Source organism: Ptychodera flava, chromosome 20 (assembly GCF_041260155.1).
Source record: "Ptychodera flava strain L36383 chromosome 20, AS_Pfla_20210202, whole genome shotgun sequence".
In the NCBI taxonomy this organism is placed as follows: domain Eukaryota; kingdom Metazoa; phylum Hemichordata; class Enteropneusta; family Ptychoderidae; genus Ptychodera; species Ptychodera flava.
Genome location: NC_091947.1, coordinates 18,072,203 through 18,093,666, shown reverse-complemented (window position 1 = coordinate 18,093,666; position 21,464 = coordinate 18,072,203). Strand labels below are relative to the sequence as shown.

Here is a 21,464-nt window from a genome sequence, read left to right as displayed (position 1 = left end):
TCAGCTGTAACTTACAAACATTTGTCAGAACATATTACAACAGCAACCTTGACATGACCACTGTTCGGTAAAATCCAATAGCTTTCGATGACATGGCTGGGTCTAGATCTGTGCGGTGAGTAAGTAAGTAAATACTTGCAAAGGTGGTAATTGCACCTACCTGAATGATGTTGTATGAAAACTCCATGTCTTTGATATGTTCAACATAGTGTTCAATGAGATAGAAAGACGTGGCTAGCATGCACAGTACATGCTTCTGACTGACAATACAGCTGATTCTGTGAGAAAAAAGAGCGAGAACAAGCATTTCAGTTACTCTGTAATAGGGCCGTTCACAGTTTACGTTACTGTTCTCTCATTAATATGCAAAAATCAATATTTGTATGCATTTTTAGATTACGCTTTTGAAAATTACGCATGCAAGAACGACAAAAATACATCTCAGTTGTATGTAGTCAAGTCCACAATCACCACAGATAACAGATAACTGAGGAATGCATGGGGAGAACGAACACTGACAAACTGTCAAGAAGTTGTAACAACAATCCATGTAATATTATTCATATAGTCATTAGGAAAGACCCACTTCAAATCAGTAAAGAGCAAAGAAAACTTCTATTTAGGAGAACATAACTTGAAGGAGATCACCGATAATTACTTACTGTGAAAGCGGTGCTAAATTACGAACCAAGTACTCGGTGACCACAGGTATGATGGCACCAACATCTTCTATTGTCTTGGACTCAAGCAGATAGAGTATTCCTTGCAATGCCGCTATTCTACATGGTAAATGTACACTCCTCAGTGTCACTTCCAGCAACTTACTCACTTTCTCACATATTGCACTATCCTGTAAGCAAAGAAATGTGTCGAAAAATTCTGCGTGAGTTGTCAGAGAAAACAATTTTGTTCATTATTTTCATAAAAAAAAATACAAGGAAATGAATATGATACTAGAATCATGTATCACTTGTATGGCAAAATATGTGTCTGAATAGAATAATTAGTATTCTTCCCTCTTTTAACACAACCTGTTCATTCCCAATTGTATGTAGTCAAGTCCACAATCACCACAGATAACAATAGGTTTGGGTCAAACCATGTTGCTGAAAGGGTGAAAATGTAACAACCTAAGACAAAACTGACCATTCCTAAAACGGCAGCTGCTTTGCATATGCCAGGTATGATGTACTGAGTTAACAATTCATCCTCCACTGGGTGATTCTTTTGAACTTCAAGAAGGGTGTCAAACATCCACTCGTACTGAGCATGCTCAGTGAATACATCTGATATGAACAAGACCTGTCAAAGACAAACAGCAGAAAATGGAAAAATTGTTAGTAAGATCTTTGAGGGTCTAACCAAAATACATAGCTTCTAAGTTACAGTACATAAGAAATTTGCATGGCATCACTCACCTCATTCACATACAAAGTGAAAAAAAAAACATTACACCATACATACCACACAATGTAATATTGAACCTGATTGATATGTTGTGCTGGGTAACAGACAATGCACATACTGATGACAAAGTACACATAAACTGATGACACAGTCCACTCACTGATTTAGCTGTTTCACACAGCAACATCAGAGGCGTCTTAGGAGTGGCATAGAGATTCATCCACTGGCCGTACAGCTCCAGCAGAAACATCAGACAGGAGTGTATGTCAAGCTTTCCGGGGGCATTGGAGATGTTGGCAAAGACCCCTTCCTCCAGCTCCTGGGGCATTTCAGCTACAGGTGAGGGCAAGTTTAGTTGAGTTCCTAGAGATGGAATTGAGATCTGAAAGAAAAAAGAGTTGCATTGTAGTGAACAGTATGCTCTTTTTGGTATCAAATGACCTTTTCCACTTTTTGCATACATTTGCAAAAAGTAGTGAAATACCAACAATACCCATAAATGGTCATCATACATTTATGCAAAAGATATTGCCACTTTTGACCAATCAGAGCTGGGTACTAGTATTATGTATTCATGCAAATGATTTTGCAACTTTTGACCAATCAGAGTTGAGTTCTAGTATTGTGCAAATATGCAAATGATTTTGCAACTTTTGGCAAAGATGATGAATACAAGTATACAAAACAACTAATTTGCATAATATTTTAATAAATTTCAACCAGAAGTATTTTCCAGTTATGACTCTGTTTAACAATCTTTCAAGAGACAAACTTTTGTACGTTCTATTTGAGCATCTTGATGTTTTCAAAACATTACAGCTGGGTCACATACTGGATTCTGCGGGGCAATTTCACCAACTTCCCGCCAACACCTGACAATACCATATGAGAAGACAAATACATGCAAGAGATAAACTTTATGAGAGTTGAACATTTTTTTAAACCAGTAGTAATCACAAACACCTATGCTATGTGTTGTGATGTGGAAGAATGCCACTAACCTGACCCAGTCTGTAGTGAAAATCACCGAGCTCTCTCTCTTGATTCTGACAAAGCAATGGTTCATCTCTGTACTGATACTCATGCTGGCTGGCATGATCTCCTCTGTGGACAAAATGTAATAGTGACAGTGTTATCAAAGGACTCAACTAACAGAAAATACTTACTGGCAATCTTTTGTGAACACCAAATTTTTTCTTTCAAATACATATCTTTTTTTCACTCGCTATCACCAGTGCGTATATGTCATGAACTTGTCGTGGCATACCCATCGCTGAGTGTGGTTTATTGCTCTGGTAAAACCTCTCTTTTTAGCTCTGCCTTTCGATTTTTGCTACACAATTATTTATGATTGGTCCTACTCCATATGAGGGACGTGAAAACAATAAATTTCTTTGGGACAGTCACATCTTCAGTAATACTTGCAGATTGCATGCAATGTACTATTGTCGCATTTGATGTTAAGTGGGAACTTGTTCTTCCATTGATTGATATTGCCGATGATAAGATATGCACATTTACAAGAATCTAAAACAAAATGTACAAACCAAAGCCACATATACAATGTCATCAACACCACGACATCCCAAGATGCCTTTTCAAACCTGTTCCTCTGTACATTATTAATAATAACAAATTTTCATGTGAAAGGTACAATTATTTCCACTTTATTTTATACCAACAGACGTACAAACCTGAGAGCAACTGAGGCCATGATGTCAAGTTCAATCTCCTCTCTCAAGGCACATAATTTTCTTCCCATTTGGGTGTTGAGGAACGGCAACTCCTTGTGTCGAGTCACCACTCTGTAGCCACTGTTGGTAGGGTTACCGGCTTCTGGTTTCAGCAGGGTCCTGATGAGCAGCGCAGTAATCGCTCTCACTGCCAGGCAAGATGACTGTGTTCTTTCTATGTCCTCCTGTGTTATTGAAATGGAAGCAATCATTCTGGGATAAGTTACCGTGTGCAGAAATACTAAGTATCTTGATATCAATATTCACATGAATACGTCTTTACTGTATTGTCTATTGATGACAAAAAAATCAAGTCTGACAGCCAAGCTATTATATGATTCTTGCAGGATATATGGAGCATACAATAAGTGAATCAAGACCGGAACCTCTGAAAGTTTCTACAGAAATGGTTACTTTGCACCAATGGCAAGCATGGCTATGGAATACCTACTTACCAGCTACCTGCCTTACAGGTGGAGTGCACCTCAGGGACAGATAGAGAAGACTCTTGAATTTTTACAATTCTTTTCTTATCTACCACTTGTGGAGGGCTCATTTTAAGGCTTTTGGAGTACAAAAACTTTTCAGAGTCTTTAGTTTTTCAAAAATCGAAAATGTTATTTTTCCCCCACAGAGTTAACACTGGGATGATGGCCTTTTTTCAAATATCAGTAAATGTTATGTAATTTTTTTCTCTAGTTCCAAACTTTGCACAGGAACCCCCAATTTTTATTTTTGGTTTGGTAATAGAATGGTCGAAAGTTTCATTGAGAAAATTTGAGCAAAAGTTTAAGTCTCTCACTTTCAAGGTGCTTACTATCTTAAACAAAATCACCCTTTTTTTACATTAATCTTGGCAGTGTAATTTGAGAGGCTGCTCTAGGCACAGCTTGCTGGCTGAACAAAAACCCATCAAATACCTGAAGGCCGATAGCTTTCATAAAGCCTACCTCATTTGACATTTCATCCATGAGTGGCGGTGCACTGAGAACACCTAGCAGTGCTGCCCAGGTTTCTTCAAACTGTTGTCTTGATGTCCAGCCTGAAAAAAATGTAGACACCGAAAAAAAATACAATAATCAGCATTAGAATCAAAATAAAGGCTGTATTATAGATTAGAAGCTAAACCATTTCTGTGTACTTTTCCCATTACGGTGTCAGAAAGTTATGGCATACCCTGGCATGTACACATGGCAATTAATCAAGTAATAGAATGGTAGGTAATATTAAGTTACACCGGGAATTTGAATGGACCATGGTAAAAGCAAAACCATATGCATAAACACGCACAGAAATACGTGCATTATTGTGTTCATACACATCACATGGGTTTATTTGTACCGCAATCACATGATCTCTTGGCATACAGTCTGCAGAACACCGTGCGGCCTTTTTACTCCAGAGTAGAAGCATTGCACAGGCTTGGTAAAGCAACTGTCTCAAGACAAAATTTTAACGAATTATGGGGAAAAATTGTCAGATGATACAACCAAGTATGTAAGACCCCAAAAATTGACAAAGTGAGCGTCAAAGTGCTCGATCGAGCACTTTGTGGAAAATGACAAACTGAGCGTCAAACTGAGCGTCAAACCGAGCGATCGAGCACCTTGTGGAAAATGTTAAACTGAGCATCAAAGTGAGCGTCAAACTGAGCGTGATGGCGCCTCCAACGATAGGATGTGGTATAATTAATTTTGCCATCAGCTGTGAGATCGCGTCCCGCCAGGTCGATGTTATACATTCACTATGGCGGTACCCAACGAACTTCATGAGTCGTTAATCCCGCCTGATGATTTGGCATGAGTTGACATTCCTGTTACTGTTGCCCTGTTTCGGGTAGATAATTTTTCCGAACAGATTTCGCTTCATGGCCATGACAATTATCATTTTTATACCAGGATTACCGCTGCTCAGAGACTGAATATTCATGAGAAAGTCAGTTTACCACGGACTGGAAGTGAAACATTCACACCTCTTCCACTCCTAACGATCGCGGTAATACCGCAGGCACAGCGGTATATGGCATGAACGGCTACAGTTTGCAGTATTTTTTTGAGAGGAGAGAGAGAGAGAGAGAGAGAGAGAGAGAGAGAGAGAGCATGTACGTCTTGGTCAAATAAACTAGTACGTTGTCACTGTTGCGTATGTTCACTTACGTCTGTAAAATATTGCAAACTAAATACCTAACAAAAAGGTGCAATTCATGAACACCCCTAACATGTCTTAGGTGTAATCGATGTCAAAAAATAGTTGACGATTTATCAAATGTAACGTTCAAGTTAATTACGACACCCAAATTTGATCGGAAGTAAAACTCTGGTCATACATCGGTAGAGCCATTCCATGATAGCAAATATCGACATCGCGTCTGGGGACAATTTGTCGTGTCTATTTTTTATATTTGATAGCAGCATGAATGTCCTTGTAGTCAATAAAGAAGGCACTGAAATTACCAGTTAAAATTGGCTAACTACTACGATGGGTTGCGACGTTTCAGCCACATCGTTCACCCCAACGTAACAGCCTATCACCAACCCGACATGCGAACATCCGGGTAGGCGAAGTTTATTCCTTAAATTTATGTCATTTTGATATTTATACGCCTACAGACTTGAAGCAAGTTTACGATCAAGTTTATCATCTCTTCATAAACACGTTCAATAAAGAAAGCATTCTGCTATAAAGCTAGTGTCAATAAAATACGCTGCTGGTATAATTGTTTTGAAGTCCGAAGCTCTGCATTCAAGATTACAGTATGGTAGGTATTCTTTGATCTTTGAGCGAACAGAACGATGAATGTAAGCAAGGAATAAACTAGAAATATTTATGTGTTTATCACACGACACCAATGTTATGTCTTGTGTTGATAGCATTGTAGTTTTTTATAGAGTGATAGAGATATTGCAAATCTAGTTGGCGCGATCACTATGAAATAATCAAGAAAAATATAAATTGACCAACATATCGATGTAGTTTACGGCTCTGCAGGCATCGATAACCATAGTCGCAACGTGGCCTGGGGTATGTGCCGCTACGGACCACGCTTCTCTAGATAAAAATCGCTCTGCATTTTGATGATTTTGAATGAATGTGTCTGTGCCAGGACTATTGTGGCTGCACAGTAAAATTTCAAAGATCATTTCTGCGCTGATCGCCATAAAATGCTGACGTATTGTCAAGCGACGCCGCTCACCGGTACCATTTTTTGTATATCCATGACGGTGATTTTTCCCAACAAAATTTTTGGGGACATTTTACCAATTTTCATGAATTTTCCTGTCATTTTTTATAATTATACACTGTTTAAGTGTATGAAGAGAGTGTACGCGTTAGCAGATAGTTGTACCGGGCCAAGTAATGATAGTGTCCTTGTAGCGTTTCTTATGACATCTACGTTACGCTTGAAGCATTAACAACAACACAACAGTTATGTTCGTTGAATTGTATTGGTCAACAACAACGAACAGACTAATAAACATAAACAACAATCAACAACAACAACAACAACAACCAGACTTCTGGGTTCCTATGCTCAGAGGGTTGCGCCCACTGCAGCACTGAAAATTCCGTGAACTTGATTTGATTGAAGTCCTGTCAGCGCGGCTAAACTTGACTGACGTACAGTTCGCGTACGTTCAATAATGATTCTACATAAATCAGACTTGTTATCCAAAGACTCTTGATGTTGAAAGGTCAATTTAGACTTTGCCTGAATAAACACATTGTCTGGAAAGCGTTTGCTGAACGTGATACTCTATGCGATGATCGTTTTTGGACGTGGGATTCTGTGCATGTGATGACCGTGATTTTCTATCCATTTGACATCACGATTGCCGAACATGACAAATGTTTCAGAATTAAAGCAACGTGAGAGAACATCTTTCACCCGAAAAAATGAAAGTTACAGTAATTGTTTCGGCTTCAGGCGTAAGCTTATGATTGGCTCAAAACTTTTCAGTCTCAGTCAACACATAGAGAATGACGTAATTTGACCTCGCTCTGCCTGCCATTTGTCAACTCACGTACATGCACACTACAGATAGTGATTGACATTGCTCCATCGAGGTCCGTCAACTGCAGGACCTTGACTCTTATCTCTTATTCTTTTTGACTACGAAGAGTAAACTGTTATTAATTGTAATTATGACACCAATATTGCGCGCATCATCGTAAACACGATTTTATTAGCCGACTGGCAAATCGTGTACTATCCAGTACGCGCTAACTGAGCACCCATGCAAGCTATATTTCGCATATTCGCTACGTTTTAGCACTCTTACTAAGTTCAACGCTCAGTTCTTCTTTTTTCGCCCAGTTGACGCTTACTTCATATTCAACGCTGTTTGACACTCACTTTATCAGTTTCCAATGCTCAGTTCGACACTCAGTTCGACGCTCACTTTGCCATTTCCAACGCTCAGTTCGACGCTCACTTTGTCATTTTCCACGCCCAGTTTGACGCTCACTTTGTCATTTTCCACGCTCAGTTTGACGCTCACTTTGTCTTTTGCCACGCTCAGTTCGACGCTCACTTTGTCGAATTTGGGACCCTTACATACCTGATACAACCCAATAATGAAACAATGTCACCAACTTGTCCACAATCACAGACCATACTGTCAAATTCTCTGAGCAATATCACGTCACTTGTAAAGTGGAATGATTTTACAGACCTACCCAACACATTTACCCTGTACACAAATTCCTTCAGTACTTCTTTATCTTGTAAATACTCTATCGGCAGCGGAGGCAGCTTGCTCTTCAGTTCTCCACTCGGCGTTGGCATCCAACCCATCTTCCAGACAATGTGCGGTGTTCTGGCATAGCTGTTGACCAAGGGCAGTCTGGCCAGGCCGATTACCAGGTTCCTGAGTGTGGGTGCCAGGAAGGGAGGGATGGAAACATTCTGTAGGTGTCCCTGACTGAGGTGAGTCTGCAGACACGAGACCATCTCTGATATCAGGTCACAGGCCTTGATCACTTTAAGAAACTCTGCAGTGCAATATAAACAAGATGACTTAAAACACGGAAGCATTTTTTTTACTGTCCTTGAAGTTGAAGAAAATAACCTGGTGTGTTGACAACTTGGAATTTCCATGCAGATTTGAAATGCAAAATCTGAAAAAAAAAGAGCCTCCAGCCAAGAAGCAGAGAAACAATCTAAAACCCAACAGTAGCTTTCCCAACAATGCAATGAAAGCAAAGCTGTATAGCCAGTCTCAACATTCCTTGTACAACACATGATTTGCAAAAAAATATCAACAAGAAATAACAAATAAATTAAAATAATGAATACATAAATAAAGTTTAAACTGCTGTTTCAATACATTTAGTTTTTAATATAAACCTTGAAACTGTTGATATTGCTTGAACAGTAAAGGTTAATAGATTAGCTGTAACTTTGACAGTAACTTTTCAGTTACTTTTCTCAAACAATAACTTGTAGACATAGGGGAAAATACTGAAGAAGGATCCAGTTACTGGGTCTTTAAGACAGAGTACACTGAGGATGATCTATTTGAGCAAAAAAATTCTTTGATATAAAGTTTCAATAACAATGAAACTTAATTTAGGATTTACTAGACGTAGAGTGCAACTGAAATATGAGGGCATTACAGCCTTGTGTTTTTGTATTCCCTGTGCAGTCGTAAGTGTCCACACTGACTTCTTTACAATTAGAAGTTTAAGTTAATGTGCTCGGCCAAACTTGTCAGTTGACAGCGATTAAAGTGCACTGTACAGATTCAACACTTACTAGGTGGTATGCATGCGATGTGTGCTCAGGGATAAAAATTAATGAATGAAAGAACACATGTAACACATGCAATACTGTCATAACATAGCCCCCACCTTGGTAAATTCCCATGAAAGATGGACTTGTGCACAGGTAACCGTGTGAAAAGTCTGCAGTTTATTATTTCTGAGATACAGAAACTATTAGAAGGTATTTTGTCATTGTGATTTCATAGAGTTACTATTTAATTCTTTTAAATACAATGTACCGGGAATAATGTCACTATTTTTTCATTCATTACTATCTCCCTGAACTTCAGGAAAATTACCTGGCATCATGAAATTTTGAATTTTGAAGACTAAGAGTAGTTAAGAAAAAGTGCATGACCTTTCAAAAATGAAATCTAAGCAAATTTATTTAGCCATCCAGCACTACCCTGGTTACCTGTGGAAGAGTCCAACCGTACCAGTGAAGACAATGGATTAAACCATAATACTACCAATGAAATAGGTAAAACCAATGTAGATGGACAAGAAAATGTTTTCTATCCTTTGATTTTGGGAAGGTGAGAACGTTAAACTGCCTGGTGGGGTTTTCAATCAAAGCTGTGTGAATTGTCATTGCTATGTGTCTACGTACCATCGTGTTCATCCGTTCCCCCATGCTGGGGCTCTTGACTAGGGGACAAGTCTATGCTCTCCCCTGCCAATACTCCCACTGGCGGTTAGAGAAAACAGCAGTGAAGAAATGCAGTGAATGGGAGGGAGGAAGGATATAAAACGTGACAGCAGAAAGAGAATATAGCGTGACATTGGAGAGAAAAAAAGGTATCATCATATGTATGTCCAAATGTTAATCTTATAAATGTTATTATTGGTATTGAAGAATGCTGTGTCTGAAATGCTAGTGATGTCAGTTATGTGTGACTTTTGTCTTCAGAAATGTGCATTTACAATGTTTTTAAAATTATCATTTTTTTCCCCATCTGAAGAACAGAAAGTTTCACATTCTATTGCATTTGTAGCAAGGTTAATCAATTTGTAATTTTCAGTTCTTTCTGAGGTGTTCACAGTGAAATCACAGAGTTCAGAGTAACCATGCACCATTACCATGAAGTAATGTGTTAGGGTTGTGTGTAGAATGTAAAGGACACTTGAAAAGATGAGAGTCAAGGTCAAAGTTACAAGGAACGACGTATAACATTGGGCACAATTAATCTGCCACCTTCTATCTTACGTCATGATTAAGTTTAATACAACAGAATCTCTGAGAAACACTAAAGCAACATTAGGGTGACGAATGACACTGGGTTAGTAAACATCAACCAGTTGGACTGTAAGATAAACGTTAGTCACATGACAAGACTGACCAATGGTATTCTTAGGATTAACATCACATGACCAATCACAGTTGAACATCTGATCACATGATGAGCAACAGCCATTCAGAGTTCGTCTCCATTTCACTACTCACCTCCAGTGATGATATGATAGACACAGCCAATGGCAGAGCACACTAACGTCACGTTTTCTTTTGTACCAATAATGTTAGATATTGTGGTGTTCTGCAGGGTCTTGGACAAACATTCTAAGGCTCTCTGTAACTGGTCGGTTGGCGGCAAAATGTCTTGTAAGACATACCAGCTGATGATCTGAATAAAAAGAAAATCATTTCAGTCATGTCTTCTAAATTTCTAATTTTCTTTTTTTAAATCAAACCTCAAAAATAGCAGAACTTAACTACTAGAAGCAATATTTGCTTTTCATCATTTGCCTAATTTGTCCTCGACAAGATGACCACTTCATTTAAATTTCTGTTCAGCTTGAACAAAAGAAATACTCGACAACACTTTCAACTGAATTAACTCCCATGTGAACAATGGCTCACCAGAAGATCAGTGGGCCCAAGTCAGCAAGTGACATGATTAAGTGCAGCTCAAATACAGAATTGGAGAACCACAACAGTGTAAACCCCCTTGGGAGAAAATAGGATCAACCCACCTCCACACATAGAACGGCAAACCTGCCCACGCTCTGCTGAGAGTCTGATGGAATGAAACACTGCATGGGCAACCCTGGCAGACTGACCAGATACCTCACCAGCGCCGACGACAGATCAAACACCATATGACACCACGAGGGCTCTTTAAAGAAATTCTCCAGCTTCAGTCTGTACTTCATGTGGGTCTCACCATCCATGACGTCGCTGAGGACCTGGTGAGGTGTAGGCAGCATGTTGACTATGTTGCTGATGTGTCTCAGCAGAGTTAGCTGTGCAGCCTGGAGGAGCGGGTCAGCCCGGGTGGCTTGCTTCTCCTGCTTCTTTGCCAAGGCGGTGGCCGAGTCTCTCTTGATTAGAAGGGCTGCCTGTGACAGTGCTTTCTTGGCGGCTCTGGTTTTCTTCACCCCCAGTGCGATGCAGTCTTCCAAAATGGAAAGATCAAACTCCTTTTGACAAGAATTGGAGTTTGATAGTTAAAACAAATGGTTTAATGTGTATCGTTGTCACTTCGTACAGGCAACAAGCACAAATGAACAGGAATTTGCGGTGACATGGGATAGGTACAGCAGAATCTCTCTTGGCATTGGGGAATAAGCAACATGATGAGTATATTAATATTAACACATCCATTGAATTTATAAATCCTTTTGAGTAAGTGTACGGAAAATCAAATCACTGGATACAGTGAAAATGGAGAATTGATATGTTCAGTGAACGTTATCTCACCTCAGTCATCATAATCGTCAGAATGTCAGAATATTCCAGTTTATGCAGCATAAGTGAACATTCTCTGGCAGAGCTTGTCTGGCTGAAACAACACTCCCTGACCACCGACATGTACCACTCCTGAAATATGAGAAAAATGATGGAGTCATATTTTCTACAAGAGAAACATCAATATGATTTCTGATCAGCAATATGAATGAGAGAAATAATCTGCATCTAATAGGTTAAAGTTAACATCTGAAAGACAAGGTCAGAGGCCAGTTTGGTATTATTTATCTCAAGCTTATTTGGGTCAATATGATAAATACCAGTATTAATTTTGCAAAGTTCAATAATAATGTAATGATCAGGCATCTAAAATTGGGGACGAAGAAAAAAAACCACAAATTTTTATAAGAGCAACTGTCATCTTTACCTTGTTCACATCTGCTTTGGCAACAAATCCTCCTGTATCTGACGGCGATGGAGTCACCACAGCATCCTCTCCACCAACAAAATACTTCAATCTTGTCAACAGTGACACAAGCCTGGCATATCTGGTAAAACGAAACAGGTTGGACCAGGTTAAAATATCTGTGCATGTCAGTGTAAGCGCCCTTTTCTCAATCCGTGGACAATTTTGCCAAAATGAAAAAAAAAAAGTTTGGAGTAGGTTCTCACCTTTTGGTGAATTCACCCTCGTGCATGTGGTCAAGCAGCTTTTGAAGATCCTCAAGCGGCATCTGTGATTTGCATTCCTCAACGCTCTCCGCCAGCAACATCTCCACCCGTCGACATGCGATGGAGTCACACTGCCTACAGAGGGCGTGGTACTTGGTCTTCAGGTACTTGTCGATGAGGAGGGTCAGCAAAGCGCCCGATTGGCTGAGATGGATGGGTTCCAGGCACTGAAGTGTGCGTTTCACGGTGCATGGGTCGGTGGAGAAGGATTCGCACCTAAGGTGCAGTGCTTGGATGAAGAGGCCACTGGCAGCTGGGTTACGATGAATTGCACTGTGGGGTAAAATATTTCATAATCATCATTAAAAGCAGCATATCCTTCTAGCCTATTGTAACACCACTGACTCTGATGCAAATCATTTTTCAATATCTCATGTACAGGTGCGGGGGCTAATGCCAGGAAATTTCTAGAAATTCCTAATTTGAAGCAAATTAGGCAAACTGACTAATTTTATATTTTTTGTACCAACTACACAGAAATGATACTAACTGTCATATAGAACAGCTCTTATTGTCTATCTGACTTTTATATATAGCAATTCTGCCGAGCCATATTATTTTATTTCCACAGTTATCATACCATTTCCTATTTCTCTTTCTAGCCCATGGGTTTTTTTACATGTAAACAAACTCTCTCTCGCTGATGTGTCCCTTAATTTTCACTTCCCATTCCTTGTAATTTGTTTCCTCTTAATTCGGCCCATTCCAACATTCATTTCTCATCATAGCAGTGGACACCTTCCACTTCCAATATTAAATGTCTGTCTGTCTGTCTCTGTCTGCCTGTCTCTGTCTCTGTCTCTGTCTGTCTGTCTCTGTCTGTCTGTCTCTGTCTGTCTGTCTGTCGTCTCTTTCTGTGTCTCTCTCTTGTCTCTCTCTCTCTCTCTCTCTCTCTCTCTCTCTTCATCAAGTTGAACCATCTTTATATCTCACCTTATAAAATCTTGTACAGGTGGTTCATAGGACAGATTAACAATCTCATTGACATGGTTGACTATCAGCCATGTCATTGGTTCTGCATCAGTCAAGTTTTCACACTGTGCAGAGGAAAAAATGGATGGGTCAAGGCTTGAAGTTAACTATAAACACTTTAAAGCCCCAGTCCTCCATCCCTGGTTATCAGTTTTGTTTGTGTTGACATTAACTATACACCTAGTGTTCATCTCCTGTTTTCCTTTGAAAGTTTTATTAACATTGTTTTGAGATCGAGCTGATAAGTAACTTGCACCTTTAAAATATGCATGGAAGTTGCCATTGAAATGACAAAATTCAAAATAATCTGACATTTACATTCAAGAAATTCATCTTGGCAACCATCAGTCTTGTGTTCACTTCCAATTCCTGTACCTCTCATCTCATAACGTTTGCCTTTCAAATGTCCGGTCAGATACTCTGTAAAAAGGTTGCTCTTCTATAGAATAAAATTCGAACAAAATCTGTCCAAACATACCACGTAATCACAGAACAAAATAAGCCCTCCTTTCTTGATGATCTCCCCGCAGCAGTACTTCTGATTGGCCAGTTCGTTCTCTTCAGTGAGCAGCTCTCTGCTGTTGAGTTTGGCCGTCAGAGACTGGTGTTGGGGCGTCTGCAGGATCATCCCCCACCAGGTCTCATCGGTGTAGCTCAGTATGAGCTGGAGTTGGCACCACTGGAGGGTCAGGGTTGGGTGTACGGGAATGAGGGACTGGAATGCCGTGTTGAGCTGAGTCACGCTGTAGTAGATGTCCGGTGGCTGTGACAGAATCATTGACATTGTGATGCCGGCCACACGTCGGAAGGAACCTGTACACAGTGCAGAGGGAGACTAGAAACTATCAAAACACGGAACAGGCACACTGACCACTGAAAATCGCAGACCAAAAGACAGTGTTTTGAAATCAGGCTAACAGAAAAATGAGATGTGAAATACTTCAACTAGATATCCACGGTCACATAGCTGATACAAGAGGTTAGTGAAAGGAGTTACACCTCTATTTATATTGAATTTCTGTTCAACCAAATTGTTTTCTATGCAAAGATGGACTTCTATACAGGACAATGGGGGATAAGGGAGATTGACACACATATCATTGAAGCTGTCCTGATCACATTTTTATGCACAGTTAACTACCAAAATTCCAAGTATATATCAAAAGCTGGGCACAAAATAACTAATGATCTGACCCACTTTTAACTATTTTCATATCAAACGGAATACCTTCAAGGCACTGTAAGTCTACATTGCACTCTTTGACCTTTGTTCTGTCAAGTGTGCACATCTTAACCCTTTCACCCCCAGTTCCCTGTATAAAGGTCCAACTTTACCATAGAAAACAATGGATTTGGGACAAACCATGGTGGTGAAAGGGTTAAAAACAAAAAGAAAAACATGTTGAGAATGTGTGCACAATATGACGTACCTGACTTAAACATATGTGAGATGTAGAGTAGTAGATGAGAGAGTTGCTTGACCAGGAAATCTGATGGTTGCTCCATCGGTGCTGGGCTGCTGCATTGTTTACTCAGCTCAGTGACCATCAAACCTACCACCTGTAGTAAGAACCTGGGACAGAAACATTGGGCTTTATCGAAAAAGTGTCGGTGATAACAGAGACATGGCTTGTTGATGATATCAGAGGCATAGCTAAATGATTTGGAAATTCATGTGACATACTTGCATTGTTATAAGAAAAGGTCTTTTTCTGTCATTATGAGTTATCTGCACATATAGCTTCATAGATTTAGTGATTGGGTCTGCATTGTTCCCGAATTATGAGGTATTCAATAAAATAAATGTTTTACAGGAGATTGAACACCAAACTTCTTATAAAAATTTGTATTTGAATACTGTATATATTGTTATTCAAAAACAAAAACCATGGACTTTGGAGCACCCAATGGAAAATAATCCTTTTGCTATCTTTACATGCTCAAAAATCACCAAATTAGGAACAAATCCTGAGGCGCTCCTCTTGTGTTGTATCATGGGGACTTTACATGACTTAAAGGGGTAGTCTTCAATCCCTGGTTCTAAGATTGACCTGCGTGAACATTGACTGTTTACACAGTTTGAAAGTTGTGTCCAGTAAATCGATTTGTTTGGAGATAAAGCTGTCCCTTTAAGCTACTTTTTTCTTTGTCGTTTTAATATTGTTTCACTCCTTTGTATCATCCATCCTGTTCTGTATCTCTCTCCATTTATTTAAAGAACGATTCCTCCACTCAGGAACCAAACTCCTACCTGGCAAATATCTCTTCCGGAGTCTCAGGAGCCACCATCTCTTCAGGGGAGCCACTCGTACTACCTTGCCGAGACCTCTTCCCATCATTCCTTGCTGCCTGGGTGTGCGTGTGTGTAAATATATTGACCTGTAACCCCAGCTCCTGCAGCCGGGTCAGGATGACCTCTTCCTTGGACTGGGATATGACGACCCTGAGGATGGCCAGCACCAGGGACAACCAGCGTTGCAAGTTGGACAGTGTACTCTGTGTGGACAATTGAATGCAAATTATTTTTAAAACTTTTTCATTCACCCTATGGAGTTCTGTCACACCACTTTGAAGGATAGACCCTCAATCAACAATAACATCTTGTTTACTTCATCTTTGATCTCACGTATAATGTCTTTCAAATGAAGTGTAATACAGTGTATATTTTCACTACGTAATGTTAGCAGTATTAACCCTTTTGCAACCATGGTTTGCCCACACCCATTGTTATCTGCGGTGATTGTGGACCTGTTCACACGGAATCAGGGTGTACAAGTTTATACCAAAGGCACCGATTTACCTCACATGAATGTAGCTGCATACAGAATCACTATATGAGAAAAAGATTCAATGACAAAAAACAAGCACATACATACTGAGGGGATAAGATCCTTCAAAGGTCTTTTTCAGAGTTGTTTATCAGGGATTAAACTTGAACACACAGAATGCTTACCACATCATGAGGCTGCATGAACATTGTCTTGAGAAGCATGTCTACAGGTCTCAGTGCACTTGATGCAACTCCTTCAAATAATCTGTGTAATGTATCCAGGCCTTGCTGATTGTCCAAGTTCACCTACAAGGATGAATGATATAGCATGTCACATGAAGTTGCAAGTTCCGTATTGGAAATTCTGACGTAATGTTGTTGAACAGTACTTTGGTGGGGTCTGACGGTTTAACTTAACTCTTCCAATTTCCTTGTTGTGAATGATAACACGCTACCATAACTCTTCACAGAACATCAAACTTGAGCTTTCATTATTTTGATAGAACTGTGCCGTAGGACAACTCTTTGTTTGCTGACAAGTAAAATGTTCCACTGTTTGAAATCTACCAAGAGGCAGTGACATGTAACATAGAGTTGACATCTGCAGATTTCATGTCTCATTATGCAATCACAGCATCCTGATGATGGCCTGAAACATTTCAAAGATGTGATGCAAAATGCTACGGGCAATATTTTGTCTCCAACTCAAGATGCCATGGGAAAATTTACCTGGTGTTTTGCCAGCAACGGCAGAACCATGTCGATGACCTGTCTGGATAGCCGCTTCCATTTCTCTTCACTCTCTCTGTGATGCTGCTGTAAAACCACTATGAACATATCCAACACCTGTCCCACAATAACAATATGCAAATGAAATACTCAAGTACGCTTCTTGACATGTAACTTCTTATGGTAGAATGCACCTATCTTGGATAAATATTTGAACTCTCACACTTTTACAATATTCTCTTGACCTGCCTCTTGTGGCGGCTCATTTTAAAGCTCATGGAGTAGATAAAGTCTTCACTGTCTTAGTTGCATGGAAACATGAATTATATATTCCTCCATGGAGATGAGACAAGGATGGCAGCCATTTTGAATTTCATATATGGGTAAATATTGCATAATTTGTTTCTCTAGTACCAAACTTTGTATGGTGACCTGTGATTTTTATTCATGACTTTGAAAGAGAAAGGTTGAAAATTTCTGTGAGGAAAGTTTGAGCAAAAGTTGAAGTCTTTCATTTTCAAACCGCGAACTACCTACTGTGACGGTATACTTAGGTATTAAAGTAGATTTGTGAAAAACAAGTCATCGTTGATGACACAGTCCCCACTTGTTAATGGGTGCTTTGATTACAGGTCCTCAGAGAGGATAGAGTCCTCTTCATTAGGTCTGTGATAAAAATGCTTGTGAATAAATTCGCTTGATACATGTCTGAGTTGTAGTTCAGGAGATGAAAAATCGTAATAAAATGGCCACATGGTGGCCATATTGGATCGAATCACAAAACAAATTGATGTGCATAGCTATGACATTGGTCAATGTCCTTGTACCAAGTTTGAATAAAATTGGTTGAGATATGCCTGAGTTATGGCTCTGTACATGAAGAAATCGTAACAAAATGGCCGCACGGCGGCCATATTGGATCGTATCACAAAAAAATTGATGTCTATAGCTATGACATTGGTCAATGTCCTTGTACCAACTTTGAATAAAATCTGTACAAAAATGCCTGAGTTATGGCTCTGTACATGAAAAAAATCGTAATAAAATGGCCGCCTGGCGGCCATATTGGATCGTATCACAAAACAAATTGACGTGCATATGTATGACATAGGTCAATGTCCTTGTACCAATTTGAATGAAATTGGTTGAGATATGCCTGAGTTATGGCTCTATACATGAAAAATCGTAACAAAATGGCCGCACGGCGGCCATATTGGATCGTATCACAAAAAGAATCGATGTGCATAGCTATGACATTGGTCAATGTCCTTGTACCAACTTTGAATAAAATCGGTTGAAACATGCCTGAATTATGGCTCTGTACATGAAAAAATCGTAATAAAATGGCCGCCTGGCAGCCATATTGGATCGTATCACAAAACAAATTGACGTGCATCTGTATGACATATGAAGTAATCCTTGTACCAAGTTTGAATGAAATCGCTTCAGGCATCTCTGAGATATCTGCGTGAACGGACGGACGGACGGACGCACGCACGCACGCACGGACGCACGGACGCACACACACACGCACGGACATGACCAAACCTATAAGTCCCCCCGGACGGTGTCCGTGGGGACTAACAAGCAAGGTTTGCATTGTACAGCGACAGTTTTTGAAGAAAGCACTCAGAAATTTTGACTTGGAATTTCATAACTGCACTAAAATTTTAACCTTTTCATCCCTACATGACTGTCCAGAGGGCCTAGCACACAGAGAAAACAATATGACTACACCAAAAATTGGCAGAGAATGGGTAAAACTGGTTCAAAATGAATGATGTCAAATGCACGTAATACAAGTCATAAACGTTCTGCATACACATCAGTGACGGAATGAGCGGAGTTATTAGAATTCTGAAACCCTTACAGTAGGGAGATGATATTGTGTATGGAAGTAAAATTTGAGTGAAATGATAAGTACAATCTCAATGTCTCACCTCATGATACTGTATAAGCCTGATCAGCATTGATATGACCACTTCTCTCTGAGTGTCCAATTCCTTGACTGAGTCAGATTTGTTGGAACCCCTCAACACAAATAAATCATGGACAATGGGTCTCAGAGCTGGGATTGCTACAACAACAGAGAAACCAGAAAACTTGTGTAAAATACCAAGAGATGTGAGATGTGACAATCTGCAGAAAAAAGTCTTGATTTTAAGGCTGAGACGGAGCTAGAAACAGGGCTCCATAAAACTTGGAAGTCTGTTTTACTACAACATGACAAACTTGAATCTTGCTTCTTAGGTGATTTGGTACATGCATGTGTTATGACTAATAGAATGGCAACAGTGCAACCAACAGGGATGTTCACAGATGATGTCACTGTTCTCTAATTAATATGCAAAAATAAATATTTGTCTGCATTTTTAGATTACACTTTTGAAAATTAACGCATGCGAGAATGATGAATAGACAACTTAGGCAAATGTTATAGTGTTACAATGAATACTAAAGGGCATATTGACAGGTCAGACTACAAGCTGCAACAACAGCCATGTATGCAACACTGACGAAATCTATCTGAATTTCAAGCAGCAGTATCCGATGTTGAACACATTCAGCTATGTAACAAATATGTAACCTCAAACAGTGCTACACATTTCAATGTACCAAAATATGAGGATGAAAGACACACAAACACAGTGTTAGCTATCAGATGGGATTTGTTTCATCATCAGGAAGAAATTGAAACATCGCTGTGCATTTATCTTACCATGGGTTGTAGCCTGCTGCCCACTTGCCATGATACCATCACACAGCTGTATTATCTTAGGCATTCCAATGATTGCCTTGGTGTGGTACCTCTCATAGGACAGCAAGACCAGGAAGTGAAAGATGTGAGGTATCAGGTTCTCAGACTCCCTAAAGCAGGTGTAAAATGGAAAGAGAATCATTGTTTGTGGAAAGTTGTCAGTCTATGTCCCAAAGAGATGTAATATCACAGTGACTTCTCTATCTTGATAACACTGTGTCTGTCCATTTACACTTTACTCATTTGGAAGGTTATGTGAAACCTACTGTTGTAATGTAACATAATTTAACTTTTTTTTGAGCATGATATGGGCTGCTGGCTGGTAATTAACTTTTAAAATTCATTTCAGTGACACAGATCACTATAATTAATATATTCAGCATGGTAAAGTGGGTAAATCAATTAATTGGTCTGAATATTTTCTATGACTACACAAATAATCATGTCTTTATCATCGACTTTAAATACATCATAATAAACAAAGCTAATTTTCTAAAATGGGTGTGCAAACAATCACCTCTTATTATTATAAATAAATTGGGCTAACTTTCAAACATTGCTCACAAAACTGTGACAAAGATGGTGATCTGTGCAATGTACAAAGAAAATACTTAATCCTTAAACCATGTCATGCAAGGCAGAGCTGCTTGACAAAGTGACGCAACACATACAAATAGGTGGGCACTCATATTGCAAAACGCACACCAAAACATCGACATGGAAATGTTTTGTGAATTCAAAGAAACTCACTTGATTTGCCCTTCTTCTATAAACTCAAACTGTTTGATGACAAAACCGATGAATATCTGCAAAAAAAATGAGAGACCACGACAATTTAATATAAAAGCATGTAAAACAGGAAATTGTATTTGAACAGTGTAAACACCATAGTCCACTCAGTTTTTCTGAATATAATTCTAAGAGGAGAAACCTAAGGGATTGAACCCTCCTCCCCTTATGCACACTCTATTACTTTCCTTGTTTATATTTCTTCATAAACCCACGGCAGTATGTTTCAGATGCACGATTTGTTTTCATGATAAAGCTAATATCTATTCCCTTTATCTTTTCACGTAACTTTCCCACAATACAGTAATACCATACTTTGGTGATAAAGCATTCTTTTTTGATGGATCATGGTATTTTCAAATATGAATGGGTAAGGGTTATTCCTTATAGATATGTTTTCTTGTGATCACATACACACATTTTTAAAAATATAAAGCATGCGCACACACTACGTACCACACACACATACACACAACTCACCTGGTCTGAGTCCAGCAGACAGTAGTTGACCCGTAACTGTACCAGCTGAGCTAACAAATGCAGTACTTGTTGCTGTAGGGTCAATGAACTTGTTATAGTGTACTGCTTCAGGGCCTTGATGACCAACGGTTCAAACAGTCTTATGTAGTTATGAATGTGACTCTATAATGGAACAAACATTTGACATTTTCTAATATCTTCTGGACTGTTTTCCTATTTACTAAAAATTCAACATAGGGGCATGCAAACATTTGTCGGAAAAATTGATAAAGTCTAACTTACATTGGTCAAAAGATTAATAATATGTTTTATTGATCACATTAGGGATAAGAAGATTACTAGGTATTGTTTAGGTGTGATGGACTTCAATATAAAATTTTTGACATTTTAGCGTAAACAAAAATCCAGGAAAAGTTCCAGATCATTGTAAATTACAAATTATCTGAAGTTCTGATATGCAGTCAAGAAATTATCAAGGTAGAATTTGCCTCAGCGACAGCTATTCTGACTCTAAAACTTTTACAATACTGTTTGATCTACCACCTGTGGGGGTTCACTTTGAAGGTCATGAAGTACGGGTAAGTGAAGTTTTCACCGGTCATAGTACTTTTGTAAAAATCAAAAGTTCAATTTTTCCCCATAGAG

The 21,464-nt window shown here is 39.2% G+C and overlaps 1 protein-coding gene across 2 annotated transcripts in view; it reads right to left on the bottom strand.

Moving 5' to 3' along the window:
• The window catches only part of LOC139120210 (huntingtin-like), a 55,878-nt gene that overhangs the window by 7,672 nt on the left and 26,742 nt on the right, over positions 1 to 21,464 (bottom strand). The window contains exons 26-49 of one of the 2 annotated variants that reach the window (XM_070684407.1): positions 20,820 to 20,981; positions 20,301 to 20,356; positions 19,512 to 19,660; positions 18,733 to 18,869; positions 16,793 to 16,909; positions 16,247 to 16,369; positions 15,545 to 15,789; positions 14,724 to 14,866; positions 13,772 to 14,106; positions 13,255 to 13,358; positions 12,262 to 12,594; positions 12,017 to 12,137; positions 11,602 to 11,721; positions 10,875 to 11,321; positions 10,348 to 10,525; positions 9,514 to 9,591; positions 7,818 to 8,132; positions 4,091 to 4,182; positions 3,102 to 3,325; positions 2,409 to 2,511; positions 1,568 to 1,789; positions 1,147 to 1,302; positions 663 to 850; positions 161 to 278 (exon numbers count right to left, since the gene is read on the bottom strand). In XM_070684407.1, coding sequence (XP_070540508.1) covers positions 161 to 278; positions 663 to 850; positions 1,147 to 1,302; positions 1,568 to 1,789; positions 2,409 to 2,511; positions 3,102 to 3,325; positions 4,091 to 4,182; positions 7,818 to 8,132; positions 9,514 to 9,591; positions 10,348 to 10,525; positions 10,875 to 11,321; positions 11,602 to 11,721; positions 12,017 to 12,137; positions 12,262 to 12,594; positions 13,255 to 13,358; positions 13,772 to 14,106; positions 14,724 to 14,866; positions 15,545 to 15,789; positions 16,247 to 16,369; positions 16,793 to 16,909; positions 18,733 to 18,869; positions 19,512 to 19,660; positions 20,301 to 20,356; positions 20,820 to 20,981 — 4,266 coding nt within the window. The remainder of the gene's footprint in view (positions 1 to 160; positions 279 to 662; positions 851 to 1,146; positions 1,303 to 1,567; positions 1,790 to 2,408; positions 2,512 to 3,101; positions 3,326 to 4,090; positions 4,183 to 7,817; positions 8,133 to 9,513; positions 9,592 to 10,347; positions 10,526 to 10,874; positions 11,322 to 11,601; positions 11,722 to 12,016; positions 12,138 to 12,261; positions 12,595 to 13,254; positions 13,359 to 13,771; positions 14,107 to 14,723; positions 14,867 to 15,544; positions 15,790 to 16,246; positions 16,370 to 16,792; positions 16,910 to 18,732; positions 18,870 to 19,511; positions 19,661 to 20,300; positions 20,357 to 20,819; positions 20,982 to 21,464) is intronic. The other variant, XM_070684408.1, reaches the window with a different exon arrangement.